The 21383-nt window shown below is 44.2% G+C and overlaps 1 protein-coding gene across 3 annotated transcripts in view; it reads right to left on the bottom strand.

The window, feature by feature from the left end:
• The window catches only part of PRKAA1 (protein kinase AMP-activated catalytic subunit alpha 1), a 28130-nt gene extending 7838 nt beyond the window's left edge, over positions 1-20292 (bottom strand). The window contains exons 1-6 of one of the 3 annotated variants that reach the window (XM_006139488.5): positions 20107-20292; positions 13978-14119; positions 6761-6854; positions 5803-5947; positions 3926-4013; positions 1601-1825 (exon numbers count right to left, since the gene is read on the bottom strand). In XM_006139488.5, coding sequence (XP_006139550.2) covers positions 1601-1825; positions 3926-4013; positions 5803-5947; positions 6761-6854; positions 13978-14119; positions 20107-20278 — 866 coding nt within the window. In that variant the 5' untranslated portion in view covers positions 20279-20292. Of the gene's footprint in view, positions 1-1600; positions 1826-3925; positions 4014-4883; positions 4960-5802; positions 5948-6760; positions 6855-13977; positions 14120-19077; positions 20073-20106 lie in introns of those variants that run through there. The other 2 variants (XM_006139489.5, XM_075932508.2) reach the window with 2 other exon arrangements.
• Positions 20293-21383: the final 1091 nt, after the last annotated feature.

The following is a 21383-nucleotide window of genomic DNA, read 5'->3' as shown; positions in this document are numbered from 1 at the left end:
ACACAGAAAAAACAAAAAAGTCAGCTACATTTTGAAACAAAAATCAAAGTATTTTGTTTTGAAATAGTTGAAAAAGACCCAAACCACTGATTTGCAAAAAAGTATCCAATTTCTTTGCCAAAAGTATTGGTTGAATTTGACTCAGTCTGCTCCAATCCCAAAAGTCACATACTATTTGTATATATCGAATAACCCACTTGATGGGTGTTAGGACAGGCATTGGTAGATATAACAAAACTGGATTTTTGAATGTTAGCCATTGTTCATTTTAATCTGTATTCAAAAGACACCTGCTCTCACTGCCCCCAAAGTTAGTAGAATGAGCTGCCAAGGAAAGGGTAAGAAAAGTCTGTTAAGGCTGTAACTCTTTGGTACTGTCTGGTATTAAGTTTTGTTCTTGTATGTTGGTCAACAGTTTACATTTCAAAACACAATAAAAAGTTAAAATACAGCAGAAACCTTATTTTTCAAAGTTCTGCTCCACTGGAAAATACAAAAAGCAACAGATTTGTCACTTCAGTGCACTGAGCTAGCTATATAAGAACAGTCCGGTGTTCTGTCATTAAACTTGGATAAACAAGAATTTTGCAGTGATTTAATTTGTAGTCAAGTCTAAGAAAATGTTACACTCTTCATCTAAAAATATGAAAATATAACTGGACTGCTAGTTAAGGAAACGAATAGTTTTAGTTTGCAATTTGTCCTGTCCAAGGAGTGGAAGGCACTTGTTTAAGCAACAGATCTAGTCCTACCCTACTACAAACTTTCCAGACTAGGGATGTTAAATTTAATTTAATCAACTAGTCGATAAGTGGCGAGCCACAGCAGGGTTAGCTTCCGGCCCTGGGAGCCAACCCCACCATGGCTCTACCTTTTAAATGTATTAAGAGCCAGTAGGTGCCCAGACCCCACTACTCCCTTGCCTCCCGCAGAGACAGTGCTGGGGGGAGATGGCTTTTAAGCTGGCTCCCTCCAGCACCAGCTCCTGCTCCCCTGCTGCCTCTGATAGAGGCAGCAAGAGTGGGGGGAGGAAAGCAAGTAGTTGAGAGACTAGTCTACTATCCAATAAGCCTATACTTATCGGATAGTCAGCTCGTCTCTTTACATCTTACCCCAGACACCTTCACCACACCACTTGGCTTATGTGTACCTATTAAAAAACATCCGTAAGATTAGTATGCCATTCACCTACTCTATTATAAGGTTTAGCACTCATAAAGCACTTTGATATATTCTGATGGAAGGTGCAAGAAAAATTATATTACCCACTAACATTAACATCTATCTTTAGGTCTCTTCCTGTCCTAATTCTAGTTTTTAGCAGGATTTTTTTTTCCTGGAAAGAATCAATACAGACACTTACATTTCTTGAACTACAATACCTTCTACCTATTAGTTATAAAAATTCTAGTCATAAGCACATTTTGTCATTTGGAACTTGGACAACTCTGGTTCCAAAAGATAAAACTAACACATTTACTAACTCAGTAACAGTGGATTGTATGGGAGAGGAATTTGTATGAACTATTTCTTAGTTATGTTTTTTTAGACTGGGACCATTACTATGACATCTGTGATTAGATATCAATTAGTGTTTTACCTAATGTCTCTGACTGTAGCTCTCTTCATGGGATCCACCTGCAGCATGTGCTTCAGAAGGCTAATCACAGATGGATTCAGATATTGAGGGGTATAAAATATACCATCACATATCTTCTTAAAAAGCGTTGGCACATGATCATCATCAAATGGAAGGGTTCCACATAACAAGGCATAGAGAATAACCCCACTGCTCCAAATATCTACTTCTGGACCTGCATATAATCTGGAAAAAGTTATCTGTTAATAAGTTAAAGAAGTGTAGTACATTTAAATAGATATCTTTTTGCAGCTTGAATTTTAGCAGTTGAAGGCACTCAGAAAATGGAGGCCTACCAGCACTGGGCAGGCATGGTATGCACATGACTGTGGAGCTGAACTCCACTCGACAGAGCAGAATTATGAACTATGTAATTTACCATAGTTCTAAACTGAGTGAAGGCTATATTAGAATGACAAGGCAGATGTATGTAAATGTGTGTTTCAAAAATCATAATCAAAGCTCAAAAATCATAACCAAGCCACAAAAATCATTCTGGGAGCTAGAAAATTAGGAGTTTAATACTGATGAAGAGTAACAATTTTGAGTAAATGTTCATGTTTCATTGTCCCATTTAATAATAAATCAGGTGCCTAGATTATGCTCAGCAATAGTAACTAGTGCAGTGAGGTAAAAGCTAGTGGGTTGCCTAGTGTAAGCTAGGGGACACCAAGGGTATGTTTATCATGCAGTTGGAGACAATTTTCAGTAGGGTGGGCACTATATATTTATGCTAGCTTTAATCTAGCTAGTTTGTAAAAATAGCATTGAAGATGCTGCAACAGCATGGGATTCAGTTTGAGGTGTAAAAGTTCGCACAGTCCATCATTGCTAGCGAGCACAGCTGTGTCTTCAATACAGCTTTTTAGCAAGCTAGTTAGATTATAGCCAACATCAGTATACCTACACAAGCCGCAAGTGACACATCTAACTGCATTCTTGTGTTGACTTAGAGCTTGTCCACACAGCAGGGCTAAACTCGAAATAAGCTATGCAACTTGCTAATTGCATAGCTGAAGTCAAAATAGCTTATTTTGACTTTTGGTGCTGTCTACACAGCAGTTATTTCGAGATAGAGCACTCTTCCCCCGACTTCCCTTACTCATACAATAAAGGTTACAGGAGTCAGAGTAAGCAGTCCTCCAGCTCAACGTTATTTTGACATTGTGTCAAAATAACTGCTTGGGAGTAGACATGGAATGTTATTTCAGAATAACATCAGTTTTTCCAAATTAATGCTGCTGTGTAGACATAGCCTAACCGTGTCGGAGGATTTAATAGTTACATGACTGAGTTAAAATAGGGAATGTTACAACTGAATAAAATTGAAAGTTACACCAGAATAAAAATTTGCACTAATACCAAATGTAACTGCCTGGAACTTTTCTATCTCTTCACCTGAAAAAAAAAGTGCTACTCCAAATTGTGTACTGTGATACTTTAGGTCAGTGGTTCTCCAACTAATTTTAATTAAACCCACTGACTGATTTGGTCTTTTTTTTGGTGACTCACCATGACATATACACCCCTTATCTTCTATCAACTCTACTTCCAGCTAGCTGTGGAGAGGCGGCCTGGGGGAGTTGGAGATCAAGCCCAACACACATTTACCCAGCAGTGGCAGCTCTTGCCACATAAGGCTGCATCTATTTCTAGTTGCAGAATCACTTATATTTGACCCATCTGCTCCCCTTCCCATGACAAAGGGGAAGCCAGGACAAACCAGAATACTACTATGACTGCACTGGAGCACAAAACCTGCTGCTGCAGGGTGAATGTGGGAGGAGCTCACTATCCATCTTCCCTAGTCCTTCCCTCTAACACCACAAGAAGAGTAGGTGTTTGCCTAAATCAGGACCCACTGATGGGGTTTAAAAAAAAAAAAATTAATCTTGGACTTGGTGACCCATCCAAGACCTTCCTATGATCACCTGTGGAGATGGAACCCACCGTTTTGCAAAATACTGTACTAAAGACCATTTTGGCAATTCTGGAAAGAGACAGTTTATGACATTCACTATACATTAATTTTCTAATTGGCAAAACTGCATTTTTACCACACTGCAGTTTGGACTTCTTGATACAGTACAGTGAAACTGAAGAAGCCAATAAAGCTTACTAGGCCACTAATCAATATATAGGTAAGCTTCAAACGCTAGAAAAGGTGGGGAAGGCAACATTTTTCAACTCTGAATTTTATACTATCATATTGTCTTGTCTTTAATATTAAATAGCGAAGTATTTTTCAACCACATGCATGTGCTTATAAAATAGAAGAGATACTACCTTCCTGAAATTACTTCTGGTGCAGCATAGTTAGGGGAACCACAGCTTGTTCTTAAAAACTCTCCATCTGACATCATATTTGAAAGACCTGAAAGTGCACAAAAGCAGCTACTAAAAAATTCAGCTGGAGAAATCTGATTACACACCGTATGCACAACTTAATCCAGCCACTAATGCTAATAATAGTATATTACAATTTGCTTTTTCTTAAATTGTGGAGTCATCTGTTTAGAATTACTGAAATATGTACAGAAACAGAATACAGTTTAAGATGCTGCATAGAGCACACCAGAAGTCTTACTGAACTGATACTGAAGAGGGCACGTGTCAAAACTAAAGACATGTTGCACATGATCCAGGCATGTCTGAGAGAATACATTCATTCTAAGATACAGCAAGAAAGTGTTTCAAGTTACCCAACACATGGCTGAGTTTTAAGGTATAATAGTAAGGTGGGACTTGGGCAAGAGAAAGCATTCTTAAATGTGACTGCTTCCAAATTCTTCAAGTGGAAAACTACCACAGAACAGTACAAGGAATAGCTTCTATAAGATTCAGTAGCAGCTCTTTAAAGAACAGTATAGTGATTACCTACAGCAGGAGATGGCCATCTCTCTGAACATCCGCTGGACAATTGCAGGCTACAGTTTGGATAGATCTGAGTGTTCTAGCTATGGCTGTCTATATTAATGCAATATTCCTTTTTTTGATTCTGAAGTGATATGAAAGAGTGCCTCAATCAAGCTTTCATACTTATTAAACAAGCAGTTTCTTTACACATACTCTTGTTTAGTTAAATAAGTTTAACAGCTTTGCTAAAATATATGCATAGTAAGAAAGCCATTTTAACAACTTGTTTTGCGTAACAGAATAAGTCATTTTTCATCTAAAAGCATTCTGCATACAAAGTAATGTCATTAACAGGACTCCCAATCCCCAATGTATTTGAACACCATACCTTTGAAATAATTGAATACTTAGCATTTATATAGCACCTTTCATCAGAGATCTCAAAGCGCTTTACAAGGGCAGGTATAATCCACTATGTCTACAAGAGAAATACCAGGATTATGTAGCAATATGGATACCTTTCTATGTTTATATGGCATGAAGGTTTCCTAATGCTGCCAGTCCTGAAAATTAACTGCCACTCTCTGTGTAGTTGTATTTTGTGCTCTTTTATAAAAAGTCTGTACAAGAACTATACCCCTCATTCCCTTGGCAAAACACACTATATACAGCAAGTGCAAGAATTAATAAGTTAGTTCCTCTTATCTTTCATGATCTTAAATTTTAGTTTTAGTCTGTCAACAACATCAGGGAAGATCTTTTTCCTTGTTTTACTTCTAAGTTAAGTTTATAGTAAGATATGAAAAGTAGTACTTACTAGCACTAAGTGCTATACTATCACGAATGCATTTCATTAGAATGATGTGCTTATCAAGTTTGTTTAACTGTCCTTGTGGGTCAGAAGACGTTAGAATTATTAAAATAAAAGGTAGACAGTTGTCCTAATTGTGCAAGTGGAGAAGTTAAGGAACTTACCAAAGATCAATCTTGGAATAAATGGAATTACATGTATTAAATGCAAAATAAAATGTAATATTTTGTTAGTGACAGTTTTGTTCTACCAGACCAAGCCAGACGATTAATTTCTAACTAATCACAGAAATATCTGGCTCAAAGATGGCCTGTAAGGAAAAGAGAATTATGCACTAGATGATCTAGTATCTCGAGGACACTCCTGAGGCTCTTGTACTGTAGCCCATTACCATTGTATTCATGTATCAGAATTCCAATAGTCAAATATTTCCTGCATTAATAAATAGCATCCAATGCAACTTGATCAAGTTTAGAATTTAAAAAAAAAAGCTCACCAAAATCAGCTATCTTGGCATTCATGTGTGCATCAAGCAGTACATTTTCAGGTTTCAAGTCTCTATGTACAACCATATGCCTGTGACAGTAATCCACACCAGAAAGGATTTGCTGGAATAAACGTCTACTTTCCTTCTCATCAAGCTAAGAAAGTGAAAAAAGCCATTTAAAACATCTGTCCAAATTTTGTCTTGATTCAGCAATGCATAAGTATAATTTGTATTAGATTTCCATGCAAGTCATTCTTTTGATGAAATAAACAATGCAGCAAATTCCATGTCAGTATTTTGATGTAGGGACACTTTACAGATAAAGTAACAGATGGAAAGAACCAAGTAACCAATTTTGTGGCAGAGCCACCCGAACCCAGAATGAATTTCTCTAGCCCACAATGCCTTAAACTGAATACTTTTAAGGAACATTATCCACAGATTCAATTACAAAGTCAAAACTTGCTTATTTCAGTCAATTTCAGAAGGATGGCTGTCAAATGTGTTATATATTAGGAATGAATATCTTTAGAGCTCACCTAGTCACTATTTTTGTTTATGTAGAAGAGAGTTAATATTTCAATCTGATATATATATCAAAAATTGCAAATTCAACCTGATCTAAAACCTTCAGAAAGTTAAAAATGATTGGTTACATAAAGTTTGCTTTGCACAGCTGCAGTCATTTATTAAAATTTAGTAGTATTATTCAATTAAAAAGGCATGAGCAGTTTCAGAGAAAGTAAAACTATATTCATGAACAAAATTCCATAAATTTAAACCAGCAGATATTACTTAATAGATTAGTTTCAGAGCAAAGTTTACTGACTTAGAAAAAGGATAGGATCTTAAAGACTTGTACTGCTAACTGCAAGACTAGAAAAATAGGCCTTCACCTACTGAGAACCATTTTTGTAAGTTATTATAAAATGAAATCTACGTTTTGCAGAGCTAAAGTTACTCTTACCCTTCCATTTTTACAGATATAATCAAACAGTTCCCCTCCAGAAACGTATTCCATCACCATGAAAATGTCAGATGGTGTACTGATGACTTGGTACCTAAAACATAACACATCTATTAATTCCACTGCATGCGTGCACACACACAACTAGTTAATTATAATTAAAACAGTATTGGGCTTTGTTAAATGAAGTTGATACAAGCTATACCACAGAATTAAATATTTCCTATATGAAATTAAGTAGTTCAAACATCCCAGTTTCAGTATCTCTCTTCATGGAATGGGACCACTGCAGCAACAGGGGGAAGCATATTAAGAATTTATACTTCTGAGGAGGTTCAATTTTAGCTGGCAGATTAGGAATGGAAGTTTCTCAGGCCTATTAGAAAGTATTACAAAGCAGATTATACCCCCTTTCCAGAAGCTAAGGAAGAGACAAGCATTTGTTAAAGTCAGCGCATCACTGACAACACAATATTATTCTTGTTATTGCACAAGGAGTCTTAAATATACAAGCAGGAAAGGGGTTAAAGGACTAGTGATATAACAGGTGCAGAGAAAGGAAGCTTATTATTAAAGTAATGTAGAAGTGGTTAATTTAACAGTAATCAACTGTTCCATGCTTGGGCATGTTCTCTCTGTTTTTGATATGACATTACATGTACAAGTTCTACAGCACCCAAAAGCCAGCTACTGCTTTCCAGGAGAAAGAGAAAGACTAGGTCTCTCCCTTGATTATTTTACAGGCTATATTTAGATAAGATGTGACCAATAAGAGACCATAGGTGAAGACAGAAAGCCATGTGGTGATTCAGTTTATACATGCCACGCATACTGTGGCACAATTAACTACTTGTAGACGTAACAGAAGGACTGTAGCATATTCTTATAGAAAGATTTCCTAGGGGAATGAAAAACGAGTTTCAGCATGGCTGGACAAGTTATTCTTGAGAGTTACTGACAAGAATGAGCTCTCAGATTATCTGGGTGATTAATATTGGCTAACACAAACAATCACAATATTTAACAAAATACACTTTAATATTCAAATTTCTAATGTAGCCTGAATTCTGAGACTCTTACAGCAGTTCGTTCTTGTTTATTTTAGTTTCACATTGTTTAATTTTAGAGCTTTCATTTTAGTGACTCATTCTTTGTCATTAAATGACTTAGAATACCCAACATAAGTGGTCGTTCCAAACACAGGATGGACCCTCTGTCCAGCACCCTTAAGACCTGACTGGTCCTGAACGAGCAGATGTGTTAGACCGGTGAGGTTCCTCCCCTCAGTCTGTGCTAAATTGCTTCTCTAACCCAGCTCCTCAGAACGCTCCTCCCTCATGGCCTGTGCTGAACCACACTTCCCCCTCCCCTTCCCACAACTAAGGCTCCAGCCCAGCTCCCCCAAAACCTCTAGCTGCTGCTGGCCCCACTGCTGCTGGGGCTGGGGGTGGCAAGGCTCCACGGCTGCAGCCAGAACTCCTCTGCTGCCTGGCCGCTGGGGCCAGAACTCCCTGCTGTGCTGTCCCCGCCTCGACAGGGCTTCTGGCTGAGCTGCTCTCTCCCCCGCCGTGTTCCGGCCCCATGGCCAGACCTCCCTATACCTGGGCTCTGTGGTGCAGGAACATACCATAGACGTTGGTGGATTTAAGGATGTTAAAGACTAGTCGACTCCCCCTTTGCTGCCTCTATCAAATAGAGGCAACAAAAGGGGGGAGGGAGGGAGGAAGGAAGGGGTACTTCAAAGTGACAGTGCCACACAGCTGTGAGGCGCAACTTCTTTGAACCCCCAATGCCAGAGGCATTTCCCCAGAATCCGGGGTCATTCCCCAGAAGCTGGGGAAATGCCATGTGGAACCTGGGGTCAGCTGGGGTTCCTAGCTGATTCCAGGCTCTCCGCGGCATTTCCCCCACCCATGGCAGTGGGACCCAGGCTTCAATCCCCCCTTCCTTGAGTCATGTAGTATTTTTTGTTGTCAGAAGAGGAGGTGCAGTGCAAAGAAGTTTAAGAAACCCTGGTTTAGATCTTCATAATACAATGCCACTTGAAGCAGTGAAATTGTTAACAGTGATGACATTCAAGATGAGAAGTATTACCAGTCATGTCAGGAACCATCCACCCACTAAAATTAGGATGTTTAAACCTCAGAACTATTGGTTCACAGACTCTGAAAACTCAGGCCACATCCACATTATGGGGACTGTATCAGTGTAACTATGCCAGCATTAACTTATAGGCCTTGTCTATGCTACTGTGGACTCTTCTACAACTTCAGCTACACGAATTACATAAGTCTGCTCATTGAAGTATCGTCTCTGAAGTCAGTCAACAGCTGATGCTCTCCTGTCAACTCTGCTTACTCCTCTCACTTTGGTAAAATTCCAGAGATGACCAGAGAGCACTTGGTGGTGGTGGTATAAATGTAATAAATCGACCCCCACTGCATCAATCGCTTAGTGAAGGCATGCCCTTAATGTAGGTACAGCTATTTCACATGCCTTACAAGCAAGATCAACCTAATTTTTAAAATGTTTATCTGGCCTTTACTTGACATTGCTGCATCAGTTACACTAGGATTGTGTTTTAAAGATAAACTTTAAAACTGTATAGATAGAGAGTTGGTACTGGTCTAGACTTTGAACTTACACCATCTAACTGACAGTTTCGCAGTGAATTTCCCCTCCCCCACTGCCACAATTCTGCTGGTATAAGCCCTAGTGTAGATTCACTTATGCCAATGCTTTCACTGGCATAGCTTGTCACCTGTGTAACTGGTGTAAGCTAGGGATGTTTAAATGCTGGTAACTGACGAACCGTATAAACCACTGAAGTGTCTGTATCAGAGGCAGCAGGACAGGGCGGCAGCCTGTGCGTACCAGCTTCTACCTGCTGCATCTGATACATAGGTGGCAGTGTGAGACAGCAGCCAGCTCCCCAGCAGCTAGTGCACATCAGGAACTGGGTTTTAAGCCAGCTCCCTGCACATAATGGCTCCCACTTGCTGCCCCATGCTGCTGCCTCTGTATCAAGACACCAGCCCTGGGCAACAGTCTGTTCCCCAGGAGCTGAGCCAGGAGCTGCATGTAACTGTTTGGGTAACCATGAGTCACCATTTAAACAAAAAACAGGACTATGTAGCACTTTAAAGACTAACAAGATGGTTTATTAGGTGATGAGCTTCCGTGGGCCAGACCCACTTCCTCAGATCAAATAGTGGAAGAAAATTGTCACAACCATATATACCAAAGGATACAATTAAAAAAATGAACACATATGAAAAGGACATATCAAATTTCAGAACAGAAGGGGGATGGGGGGGAAGAAGGTAAATGTCTGTGAGCTAATGATATTAGAGGTGATAAATGTGTTTCTGCCAGCACAGCTTACGCTATCTATGGGTGTAGGAACAAAGATAGCTTCCCCAGTTATCTCAATATAAACTGCATCTATGCTATGAAGGTTTGTCAGTGTGCAGACCAAGGATCAGCAACCCACAGCACCCATATCAATTTTGAGTGTCACGTGCAGCAGGAGCTCAGGCCCCCTCTCTCCCACATAGCAGGTAGCCCATGCTGTCACTGGAGCCGTGGGGCTAGGACACAGATGCAGCCCCAGCTCCAGAGGGCAGGCGGGGAGACTGCAGATTGCGCTGTGTGGGAGTGGCCTGTGCTCTGCATCTTCTCTGCCCTCCCAACGCATTGTAGAGCTATGCAGCAGTGAGCCAGTGGAAGTAGGTGACCTGGTGATGAGCATGTGGGGGCTCATCAGGCCACACTCCTCTGGCGGTCAAGGCCGGGACTTGGGCCACAGTATCTGCTCCTCTGGCAGCCGGAGCTGGGCCATAGTGAGGCTGTCTCTGCTGGGGCAGCCTCACCACGTTCCCAGTTCTTGCTCTGCAGCAGCCATGCAGACCAGCTGGTGGGGCTGTAGGACAGGTGGTTGCTTCAGGGGGTGGGGCTGTTCCAGAGCCACAAGGCTGCATGGAGCAGGGCTGCTCAGGGAGGCGGAGCTGCTCCAGGGATGGTCAGGACACTGCAGGGGCAGCAGAGCACCCAAAGCTGGCTGCCATGGGCAGGCTGGATTGCTGCGGGGAGAAGGGGAGCTTGCTCTGGGCCAAGGGATGTAAGCGACTAACTATCAAGTAAGCATAAGCTTATCTGATAGTTGACTAGTGATGCAACTAGTCACTGCCTCTATCAGAGAGGGGCAGCAATGGGGGGGGGGGGGGTGAAGGCAGGAGCCGGCGCTGGGGGGAGCCAGCTTAAAAGCTGGTTCACCTCAGCACCGTCTCTGCAAGAGGGCAGGGGAGGTAAAGGCACAGCAGGAAACGGCACAAGCAGGGACTGAAGCAATCTTTGCTTACGCCAGTTCTACTGGGATTCCGCTTTTGAAATGTACAAGAGCTCCAGTGGGGCACTTGTACATTTCAAAAACAGAAACCCCGCAGGGAGCATGGGGCCAGCAGTGGGCTGGACACCCACCCCCACCTTGCCTATTTCCCTGAGCCCTCCCCCCGCCCAAGCCACACTGACCCCAGCCCATGTCCCTTGCAAGATTGGAGCCAGTGCCAGCTTCCTGTAGGGGAAGCCCCAAGGCTCCATGCCAGCTCCCTGGGAAGCACACACACACTGCTCCCCCCGCCAAAGGAAAAGCTGGAATGGAGCCCAGGGCATATGATTAAGTGGGGCATATGGCGGAGGGCCCTACCCCCATTCTCAGGAGAGCGATGTGGCCCAGGGCAAGAGGGTTAAAGCTTGACAAGCCACTGCAGAAAGGCTGCTGACCCCAGATGTAGAAACTAGGGATATAAGGTATATAAGGGGATATAAGGTACTAATTGACTATCCAATAAGCCTAGGCTTATCGGGTAGTCAAGTCACCGGGTAGTCAAGTCACTACTTGACAAGTCACTTCCCCCTCTTGCTGCCTCTGATCACCATCTCCATGGGGCGAGGGGAGGAAGGAGGGGGGCAGAGGAGGTAGAGATGCAGTGGGGGTAAATGCTATTTAACATCCCTAGTAGACCCAGCCCTTCAGTTTTTTAAATAGAAGATTGACTCTAGAAAAATGTCTCAGACATCTTGTCCCTTGTGCCCACTAGTCCTTTGAAACCTCTCTAACTTTTGGGATGTGCCTCATACTTTGGGAAACACTACCTTAACCTAATATTTCAGAGTGGGAAATCAGTTTGTAGAAAAATAAATTATATATTACACCACTTTGGCTATGCCATTGTCAGCCTTTTAACACCTTGCAATTTTAAGATTTGATCAGATTAACATTTAGAATTGGAAAAAAGTTGGTCTATTAAGAAAGGTCAAAATCACAACAGGGAATATTTCAAATTAAGACAAGCAACAACAACATTTTATAAAGTAGAGAATCATAATAATTCTTGGTTGGCTCAGGGCTGGGGGGTTAGATGTATGATGGGCTCAGGGTTAGTGTGGGGGGTGCAGGAGTGTTATGATGCTGCAGGCAGATGGGGACTGGGTCCCAGTTGTGGGCTTGCTGGCCAGGCTTCATTTTTAAATAAAGTAAAATATGTCCAAACAGAAAAGGTTTCAACATTGTCTTTATTTATGGCAGAGATGGGGAACCTTTTTTGGGTTAGGGGCCACTGTCCCACAGAAATATCAGTTGAAGAACACAAGTGAGAAGCAAAAAAACCAAATGCTCCTGAAACATCCAAGCCCCCAACTGAGACCCCTCATTCCCCGGAGGGGGAGGGGGGGAGGGAAGGAGAAGAAGGGCAGGGAGGACTGACGTTCAAGGTCTCTGGGTTGGGGCCAAAAATGAAGTGTCCAGTGTGCGAGGTACTGAATCTGGGTGGGATGTAGGGTGCAGGAGTCAACTGGGAGTAGTTATTTGGCCAGGGGGGAAAAGGACAGGAGCAGGGTGCAGGTGGATGTCTGGTCGGGGGCAGGGTGCTGGTGCATGTCTGGTCAGGTGAGAGGGGGCATGAGTGGGATGCTGGTGGGTGTCTGGCCAGGGGTTTGGATGGTGTTCTGGGGCAGGAGATTGTGGTGCAGTATCTGGGAGGGGTATGGGCTCGGGCTCAGGAAGGGGGCAGAGGGTTTGGGTTGTGGGATATGAGAGAAGGCAGGGGCTGAGGTGCCAGAGGCAAGCTCTGGCCAGGACACATACCAGTGAGACTTGCAGCTCAGCCCATTTCTCCCCTGCCACCACACAAGCTGCCTGGCCATGTGCTCGGTGACTAAGAGCCTGAGGGGAGAGGGATTGGTGCTTCCCACATGTTCTTGAAACAGGCAGCTTCCATTGGCCAGAACTAGCCAATGGGATTGTGCTGGGGGTGGGAGCAGCCATGAGGCACCAATCACCCCCTCCCCTGCTCACTCACAGTGTGTAGAAAACAAAGCGCTCTGCAGCTGCTTTTCTGAGTGGTGCACAGGGGCAGGGCAAGCATGGGAGGCTGCCTAGGTGCTCCATGCTGCTTCCACAGGCCCGATCCCGTCAGCAGAGGGGTGTTTTTCCCAGGCCTGTTGTAGAGCCATCGTGGGCTATCTGCTGCGGGGAGAGCAGGGGGTGGGAGGGTCTAGGCTCAAGCTTCAGAGAGTCATAGGCTGCCAACCCTGAATTAGGCCAACCCAGGTGCTCACTCTTAGAAGACTGATCACTGCAGTTAACTCTACAGTGAGGACAAACTTTTTTAGAGTTCTTCCCTTCTATATACTAAAGTCATGTATGACAGATTACTATCTGTCTCAAAGAAACTTCTAAAGAGCAAAGCTACAGCTGGATACACCATACTGCACTGACAGGAAGCTAGAAAACCATGGTAGGAGAGAGTAAGTCTGGACCTCCCTGTAGAAACAATTTCCCCTCAACTCCATGCTAATTACTCATTGCCAATTTGCAAACAGAAAAATAAGGTCCAACCTAACCACTTAATTCCAACTAGCAGTTGAGGACTGAAGAGTTTTGTTGTTTTGCTAGCAATTCCATTTATGAACACTATCTTACCAGCTTGCAACCAAAGATTTAAGGATGATATATTTTCACATAAAACAAATTTCCTTTAGATGCATTGCAGCACAAACCTTATAATTGGATAGCTGATAGGAAAAAAGTTAAATTTTATTGGAACAGTAACATTGCCCTCTACTTTTAAATTTGTACAATGGATATTGAACATAAAATAGTGTTCTACTTCAACAAAGCTCTAAGTATAGAGGTAATAAAAATAAGAACGACTTACAGTTTAATTATATGTGGATGTCTAAAAAGCTTGAGGTTCTGAATCTCTCTGCGGATTTTTCCTACTACATCAAGGCTACGAATCTTCTGTCGATTTAATATCTTCACTGCCACTTTGTGGCCTGTCAGCTCATGTTTGCCAACTACCAGAAAAAAGTAAAGAGTCAGAATTACCAAGCACTTTTCAGAATAAATTAATTTAGTTAGAATCTTCTGTGGTTTGGAAACACCATAGCAAGATTAGAGTGCTCTCTCCAATCCCCATTATCCTAGAGAAGGTTGTAGGGTAAGCAGTGATTAGACGCTCCCCTCTCCTCTATACCTGTAGGGCAAGATCAGGAGTCAATTTAGAAGTGGAGCAATAAACCTATACCCCTATTGCATTAGCTCTCTTTAGTCCGAGATTTTCCACGTCTTGCAGGGCCTTCATTAGTTTTCAGGTGTTAGCACATTTGTTGCTCTCTCAAACAAGAGACTCCTCAACTTAAAGGTCATTTTGTATCCCCAGCATTGCCCTTGTTACCAGGGATCCCATTAGCCTACTTTATATAAATCATTTAAGCTTTTTGGCCAATTTGCTTGTGGTCCTTACATCTCTGGAGCTATCACCTTGCAAGTCTACTTCCCCTTCTTCAAGGAAGGTTCTTCCGCCAATAAACAAGAGTCTTAGGTTTCTTTACCATTATTTTTACAGTTATTGCCTACTTTATACTTCATCAGTTACTTTGATTAACTACAATTTACAGCTGGCAATTAAAGTCTATTTAACTATAGTTCATCTGACTTCGCATACAATTGGGAACAGTTATCTTACCACTACTTATTTACAGCATGCATGTATGCATACACACTAATGGTAGCATTACCAAAAACCTTACCAATATATTTCTTTTATGCCATAAAAATAAGCCCAACCCCTATGGAATAGTTAAAATAGAAAATTGTGGTCATGAAAACATTAACACACCAATTACAACCCAGCAAGAGAGACAGAGGACAGAACTAATATTTAAGTATCTTTTAAAATATTGTTCTGAAACCTTCCCCCTCCCTCCACACCCCAGGTCAGGTTTCATAAACGGGGGGGGGGAGGGGACGACCACACTTTGGTTCAGGTTTAGTTTAAATTCACTCTTTGGTTCAACTACCTAATCCTGTGTCAGATTATATTAGATAAATAGTGAGTAGAAGCTACGGGAAAGATTACAGAATCTTCTTTCAATGTATTTATTGAACAAAAACATCCTGTAAGAATTTGGAAGTTACACCGTGAAGTTTAATCTTCCTAAATAAATAGGAATATTAGAAATTGGGTATTTCAATAATTGTGTAACCGCTAAAATTCTTAGTGATTACATGATTACTGGATAGTCTCCCCCATCCCCCCCCGGGAATGGGCGGTAGCTGGTGCACTCCCAACCTTACTCCCCAGGATCCCCTGTGACCTTGCACTTCTGCCTCTGATAGAGGCAGCAGTGCCTGGCAGCAGCAGCAGCAGCAACTGTCTGCAGGGGGCAGAGCAAGTTCTCCATAGACAGAGGCTGTTTCAGCATCCCACAGCTCCCCGCACAGACCAGCTCCAGCATCCCATGGCTCTGGTTTTTAAACCAGCTCCTGCCTGCCACCCTATGTTGCTACCTCTGTATCAGAGGCAGTAGTGCGGAGTGGCAGGCAGCTCACCTATCCTACATGCTCTTCATTTAAAACCTGGACAGGCCAGCCTGCCAATCCAAGTTTTAAATGCAGAGCACAAGGGGAGGGGATCAGATGCGGGGAGCAGGCTTACAAGCTGGCTCTCCCCAGCACTACCTCCACGGTGCTACCTGCACCCCTTCTATACTCCTGCCTCTATCAGGAGAGGTTTCCATGGGCAGAGGCTGCTCTATCAGCAGTCCCTGTTCATGGCCAGCCTAAGTAGCCTCTATCTGCCTGCGGCAGCCCTGGGCTGGTTGCAGAGGATGCCTGATCCAGCACCAGCTGGGACTGAGCAAGCCCGGCTCAGTCTTGGCTCATGCTGGGTCTGGGAGCTAGACCCACTGTACCTCTACATTTTAAATGTGGTAGGAGCCAGGCTGCCTGTGTGCCCAGCTCTTACTACATTTAAGCTGCAGATGGGGTATCTCCTGGACCTGGCACGAACAGGAACTGAGAAAGCCTTTCCTGACTAATCGTGTAGTCCAGTGGTCCCCAATGTGGTGCCTACGTGCACCATGGCGCCTGCCGGGGCATTTATGTGCACCCGTGGAATGATCTGGGCCATCCCCGGGCACCCAGCAGCCCCAAAAGTTGGGGACCACTGGTATAGTCTATACAAATTTTTATAGACTACATGATTAGTAGCTTACCCGCCTCTTAACATCCTTAGTGGATATCCCTAAAATAGATTATTCTGATGTACTGATTAACCCTTGCCCCAATTGTGCAGCTCAAATCCTTCTTCCTCTTAGTCCTTTTCACCAGCTCTTGCTCCTAATTTCCCTAGATATTTCCAACTGTCTCTAGAAAAGCCAAGACCTCTTGTACCAGCATTTAATTTACATCAAGGTTCTTCCTAGTTTGTCAGGTTTGCTTGCAGTAAAACTTGGATCATAGTGCTCCCGAAGATTTCTAGTGACTCAGTTGCAGCTCCCTGACAACAGCAGTTTTATATATGATTCAGTAGCTCCATTTAGGTGTGGTGAGCAGCTCTCTCTTCCCTGGGTTAGAAATAATAGCAAGACCTTGGTGATTGGCATTACTACTTTCTGAGTTGCATGAAAGGGTCATTGTGATAGACTATTACAAAACCCTCAAAAGAGTATTACATAGAACATCTGCTGTATTCGTCAACATTATAGAACCAACATTAAATGTGGACGCACAACAAGAGCATTAGGACCACAAATGTCAGAAAAGCCTTCCACTTGTACTTTCCAGGTGGGTAAGCTTTCACCCTGCAAATGCAAGATAGCTCCTTGTTAGGACAGTATAACATCTTATCTTGGTCTTGCAAAGACCATTTATGCAGCTAGTAGCAATGAAAAAAAAAGTTAACTGACCCATAGAGGAAACCGTCAGCTATCACCAAAGTCCATAATAAAGATAAAATAATACAGCACTTAAGAGTCAGGAGAAGTACAGTTCTTATGTGTCCAAAAAGATCCATCTACAAGTATATCCATCTCACATGCACGAGCCTAGAACCTTTTTGTAAGATATGTGCACAGCCCCAGTGGATACTCTTGGCAAAGTGTTATTAGGGTTCAATTATTTTATTGATAAGTCTTTAGCTAACCCAGGTTCAAATCAAAAATAGATAAATAGATCAGCAGAATGCAGAAAGGATATTACTTTATAGGGAGAACAGTTTCACAGCACTTACATCTTTCAGCCTGCCCCAAAGTACAAAGTACAAGCTCTACTATCTGTATTTTGGTACTGCATGCATGTTGGTTAAGCAACAGAAAGATCTTTTATCTTCTACCTTTCTGGTATATTTTTAAGCAACAGAAAGATTTTTTATCTTCTACCTTTCTGGTATGTTTCTGCAACTGACACAAATCACATTTTACATTTCCCTTCAGTTAAATAACATAAGAGTTAAAAAAAATTCTGGGAAAAGCTTAAAATTTACAGAATTCGTAGCTAAACAATTTAACCTATATCCTTCCCATTTTTAAAATATTTTGTACCTTACTTGATTACTATTGGCATCTCTTTTTTCTTAGTTGCACAACACACTTCAGTTAGTCAAACAAATAGTTACAACAATAAAACAATTTACATATTTTGGTGAATACATCTCTTTCCAGTCCCTAGTACAATTCCATTTCTTATCTCAGTGGTTCTCAAACAACAAACCTCCAAGTGTGATCCCCCTTATAAATTAAAAACGCTTTTAAGAAAATATTTAACACTGTTAAAAATGCTGAAGAGTAAGCAGGGTTGGAGTGAAGGAAGTTATGAGCAGTTGGCCCATATAATAACCATGCAATCCCAATTTGAGTACCCCTGCCAGCCAGCCCCTGTTCATGGTGGCCAGGGCTGGCCACAGCCAGGGGCTGCTACCAGAACAGACCGGGCCACAACGGACAGGGACTGTTTCACAGCAGCCTCCCTATCCCTCTCCTGTGGCCTCTAATGGAGGCAGGGGGGCCATGCAGCACCCCGGAGATGGTGCTGGGGACAGACGGACCAGCTTTTAAGTTAGCCCCCCCTGCACTGGCTCCTGTCCCATCCCTCCCACTGCTGCCTCTGATAGAGGCGGGGGAAGGGGAGAGGGAGGAAGTGACTATCTGATAAACTTATGCTTTTCAGCCAGACGACTAGTCGCTTACATCCTTAGTTATGAGGGGAAATTTCTAATTTACATATCCACAATATATCAACAGGACTCTCATATTTTAAGATGCCGATGTTAGTGGCTTCAGCATATGCAGTCCTAATATTGGCTATGTGATTAAGGCTATGTTTACATGGTGAAGGATGGTATGACTAGCACAGACAGGCATATCCACACCCATTTTAGTTTAGTAGCACAGACAGTAATAATAGTGAGGAAGTGTCAGCACAAACTTCAATGCTGGTTAACTGCTCAAATACAAAGCCAGAAGGTACTATTTTAATTGCTAGCCTATGCTGCCACATCTTCACTGTTATTGGGGTTAACTTACTATGTAGATATATATACCCACGGCTATACAATGAGGTAGGCTACATCAAAACTTTTCTATACTTCTGTATCCCCATTAGTAAACTGGGCGGAAAGTGTCCTGCCTTACAAAACTGCTAAGCATCATTGTTTTATGTAGAATTTTACCACTAACATACTTAAAATGAAACTTTGAAAAAGTAATCTCACAAAATTAAATAAAGACTAAATCAGTGTTAACCTTTGATATTTTTACTGCATAACTCAGAATATTCTAAACACAAGGGTGGTTACAATCACTGTTAACTGAAAATGTGATGCTGAATTTCAACACACACATTTTCTTAATGCTTTTTTAAAAATTGAAGCTATTCCTCCACTAAGCAATGGTTGTTTTTTGTTCCAAGACGGTAGGTCCCAAACATTGTCAAAAATCAGCAAATTCGATTATAATTTCCTGTATATACTTACAACGTAACAGAAGCCATTTCCACACCCTCCAAAAGCATTGCACTGATTTCACTATTTTCCCATGCTGTAACTACATTATGGAAACTGAAACTTAGATGTTCGACTGGAGTCTAACTGAAATGACTGTCTCTCAGGTGCCCGCCTTCCAGATGCCCCAAGGTTCTCGGACAGCAGAAGTTGCAGGAACTTCAGGGGAACAGCCTTTGCTCGGTCTCTCTCCACCAGCCTACCTCCCCGCTTTCTGCACTCCGCTTCAGGACCTCGTTAAAACGCAGGAACTGCTACACCAGACACGAGGATTCACCTAAGAACCTAGTATCGTGTCTGAAACAGTGGCCGAGCCCACACCGGGAAAATGGCTGTTAAACTGTAGGGAGCTGACCGCGATTAGAGGCAGCGGGCGCGACTCTTATGTAGGCACAGGCGTCGGCTGCAGGGCGCTCTTGCTGCACGGCCGATAAGCGGGCTCTGGGGCTGCCGCAGCACCGTTATGATCCTGGCAGCGTCAGAGCTCCGGATGGTGTCCGCAAACCGGAGACTCCGGGAGAGCCCAGCCACCGGCGCAGCTTAACGCCGGCCGGGGCCGCGACATGCCGAGCTGCGCACTACGGACCCAGGCCGCATGGCCTCCGGGCCGCGCACGCCTCGGGCCCCGGGCGAGCCGCCCCCGCTCAGGCAGGGGACCGTGTCCGCCGCCCTCCCGCGCATGGGATCCGGGGGAGGGGGGGTGGCTCGGCGCCCGCTCGCAGACGGGCGGAGGCCGGAGACAGTGGCGCCAGCCTGCAAGGTGACTGCGGCGGGTACACAAGGCAGGGCAGTGCCGCACGGGCGGAGAGCGGGAACAAAGACCCGGCCCCCCGCTCCCGCTCTCCGGCTGACGGAGGGGGGCGGGAAGGACCCAGCTCCCTCAGGCCAGCAGGAGGGGCGAGCGGCTCCAGCTCCCGCAGGCCAGACCCTACAGCCCTCCCCGCCCCGAAAGGACCCCAAATCCCAGGGCACCAGCCCCCCCGGGGGGTCTCCAGCTCTCACCCTTGACTTTGCCGAAGGTGCCGACGCCCAGCGTGTCCCCCAGGATGTAGTGCCCGATCTTCACCCGCCCGTGTTCATGTTTCTGTTTATCCGCCGCCGCCATCTTGAGCCAGGAGCCGAGTCTGCGCATTGCGATAGCCCAGAGAGGGCGGCTCGGGGGAGGAGCAAACATACAGCGCCCTCCCGCACCGAACCCGGAAGCGGACCCATGGCCTGACCAGCCACTTATCGCCTTCCGCACGAGCAAACCACGTGTCTTTCCGGGGTGGGTGTGGAATCATCTAACTGCACCTAGCGGGGGCGCGCGGCGCATGGGGGAGGAGGAGGCTGCTGCAGGTGTCCGGGGCCGGGATTGTGCCTCGCAGCCCTGGGAGCTGGATGGGTTTCTAGAGATGGGAGATGTAAGGGGGCACAGATGGGGGGCGAGGAGAGGTGAGAATGCAAGGAGGGGTGCATGGGGGCGACAGAGGTTGGCTAGGTAGTGGCGAAGTGAGCCACTCCGTAGGGAAATGCTGGGAAAAGACGAGGCAAGGCCGGGAAGGCAGGCTAAGGATGTAAACGGTTAACCGATAAGCCTCACCCATTCGTTTACCGGTTCCCTGGAACAGCTCCCCGCTTGTCCTGCCACAGGTTACATACTGGCTCCTCTGGAGCCGCAATGAAGCCTGCTCTGGGGTAGGACCGGCTGCAGCTGCTAGTCCTGCTCCCAGGGAGCCAGATATAGTGCAGATCACAGCGTGACAGTTGGTTGCCTGGGAGCAGGGCCAGCAGCCCCATGCCTCCACTCCCAGGGAGACTTCTTTGTGGGTCGGCAGTATCCAGCTTCCCAGGAGCAGGATCCACAGGGGTTGTCAGCCTTGCTCCTGGGGAAGCTTTGCTGTAAGGTCTGCAGGATTTTTAGTGGTTACATTTTTACACAACTTTTTACATCTCTATTCTAAGCTGATATCCAAAATAAAGAGCCTATCCACTACCTACCCCATCTGGGTAAGATGGGGGGATGTCAGGGAAATGGAAAGGGGGGGGTGTGCTCTCTGAGGCAACTACTCTTCCTTGTTACCTTGCAAAGATGAGTGACTTAGAAAAGGAGGCAGTCACTGGAAGGACTGGGGTGAAGAATGCAGGGTGTTAAGCTGTGATATTAAGCTTGATGAAATTGCTCCTGACAATTAGTCCAATTGCTCAGTCCAATTAGTGTGATCTGCTCTGCCAGCTGGCAGTTCCTTCAGGAAATCAGCATCTCCAGTGAGTTAACAAGCTCCCACTACATATTCCCA

This window comes from Pelodiscus sinensis, chromosome 6, assembly GCF_052426305.1.
Source record: "Pelodiscus sinensis isolate ZL-2025 chromosome 6, ASM5242630v1, whole genome shotgun sequence".
Classification (NCBI taxonomy): domain Eukaryota; kingdom Metazoa; phylum Chordata; order Testudines; family Trionychidae; genus Pelodiscus; species Pelodiscus sinensis.
The sequence above is the reverse complement of the archived record's forward strand: the minus strand, read 5'-3'. Positions and strand labels throughout refer to the sequence as shown.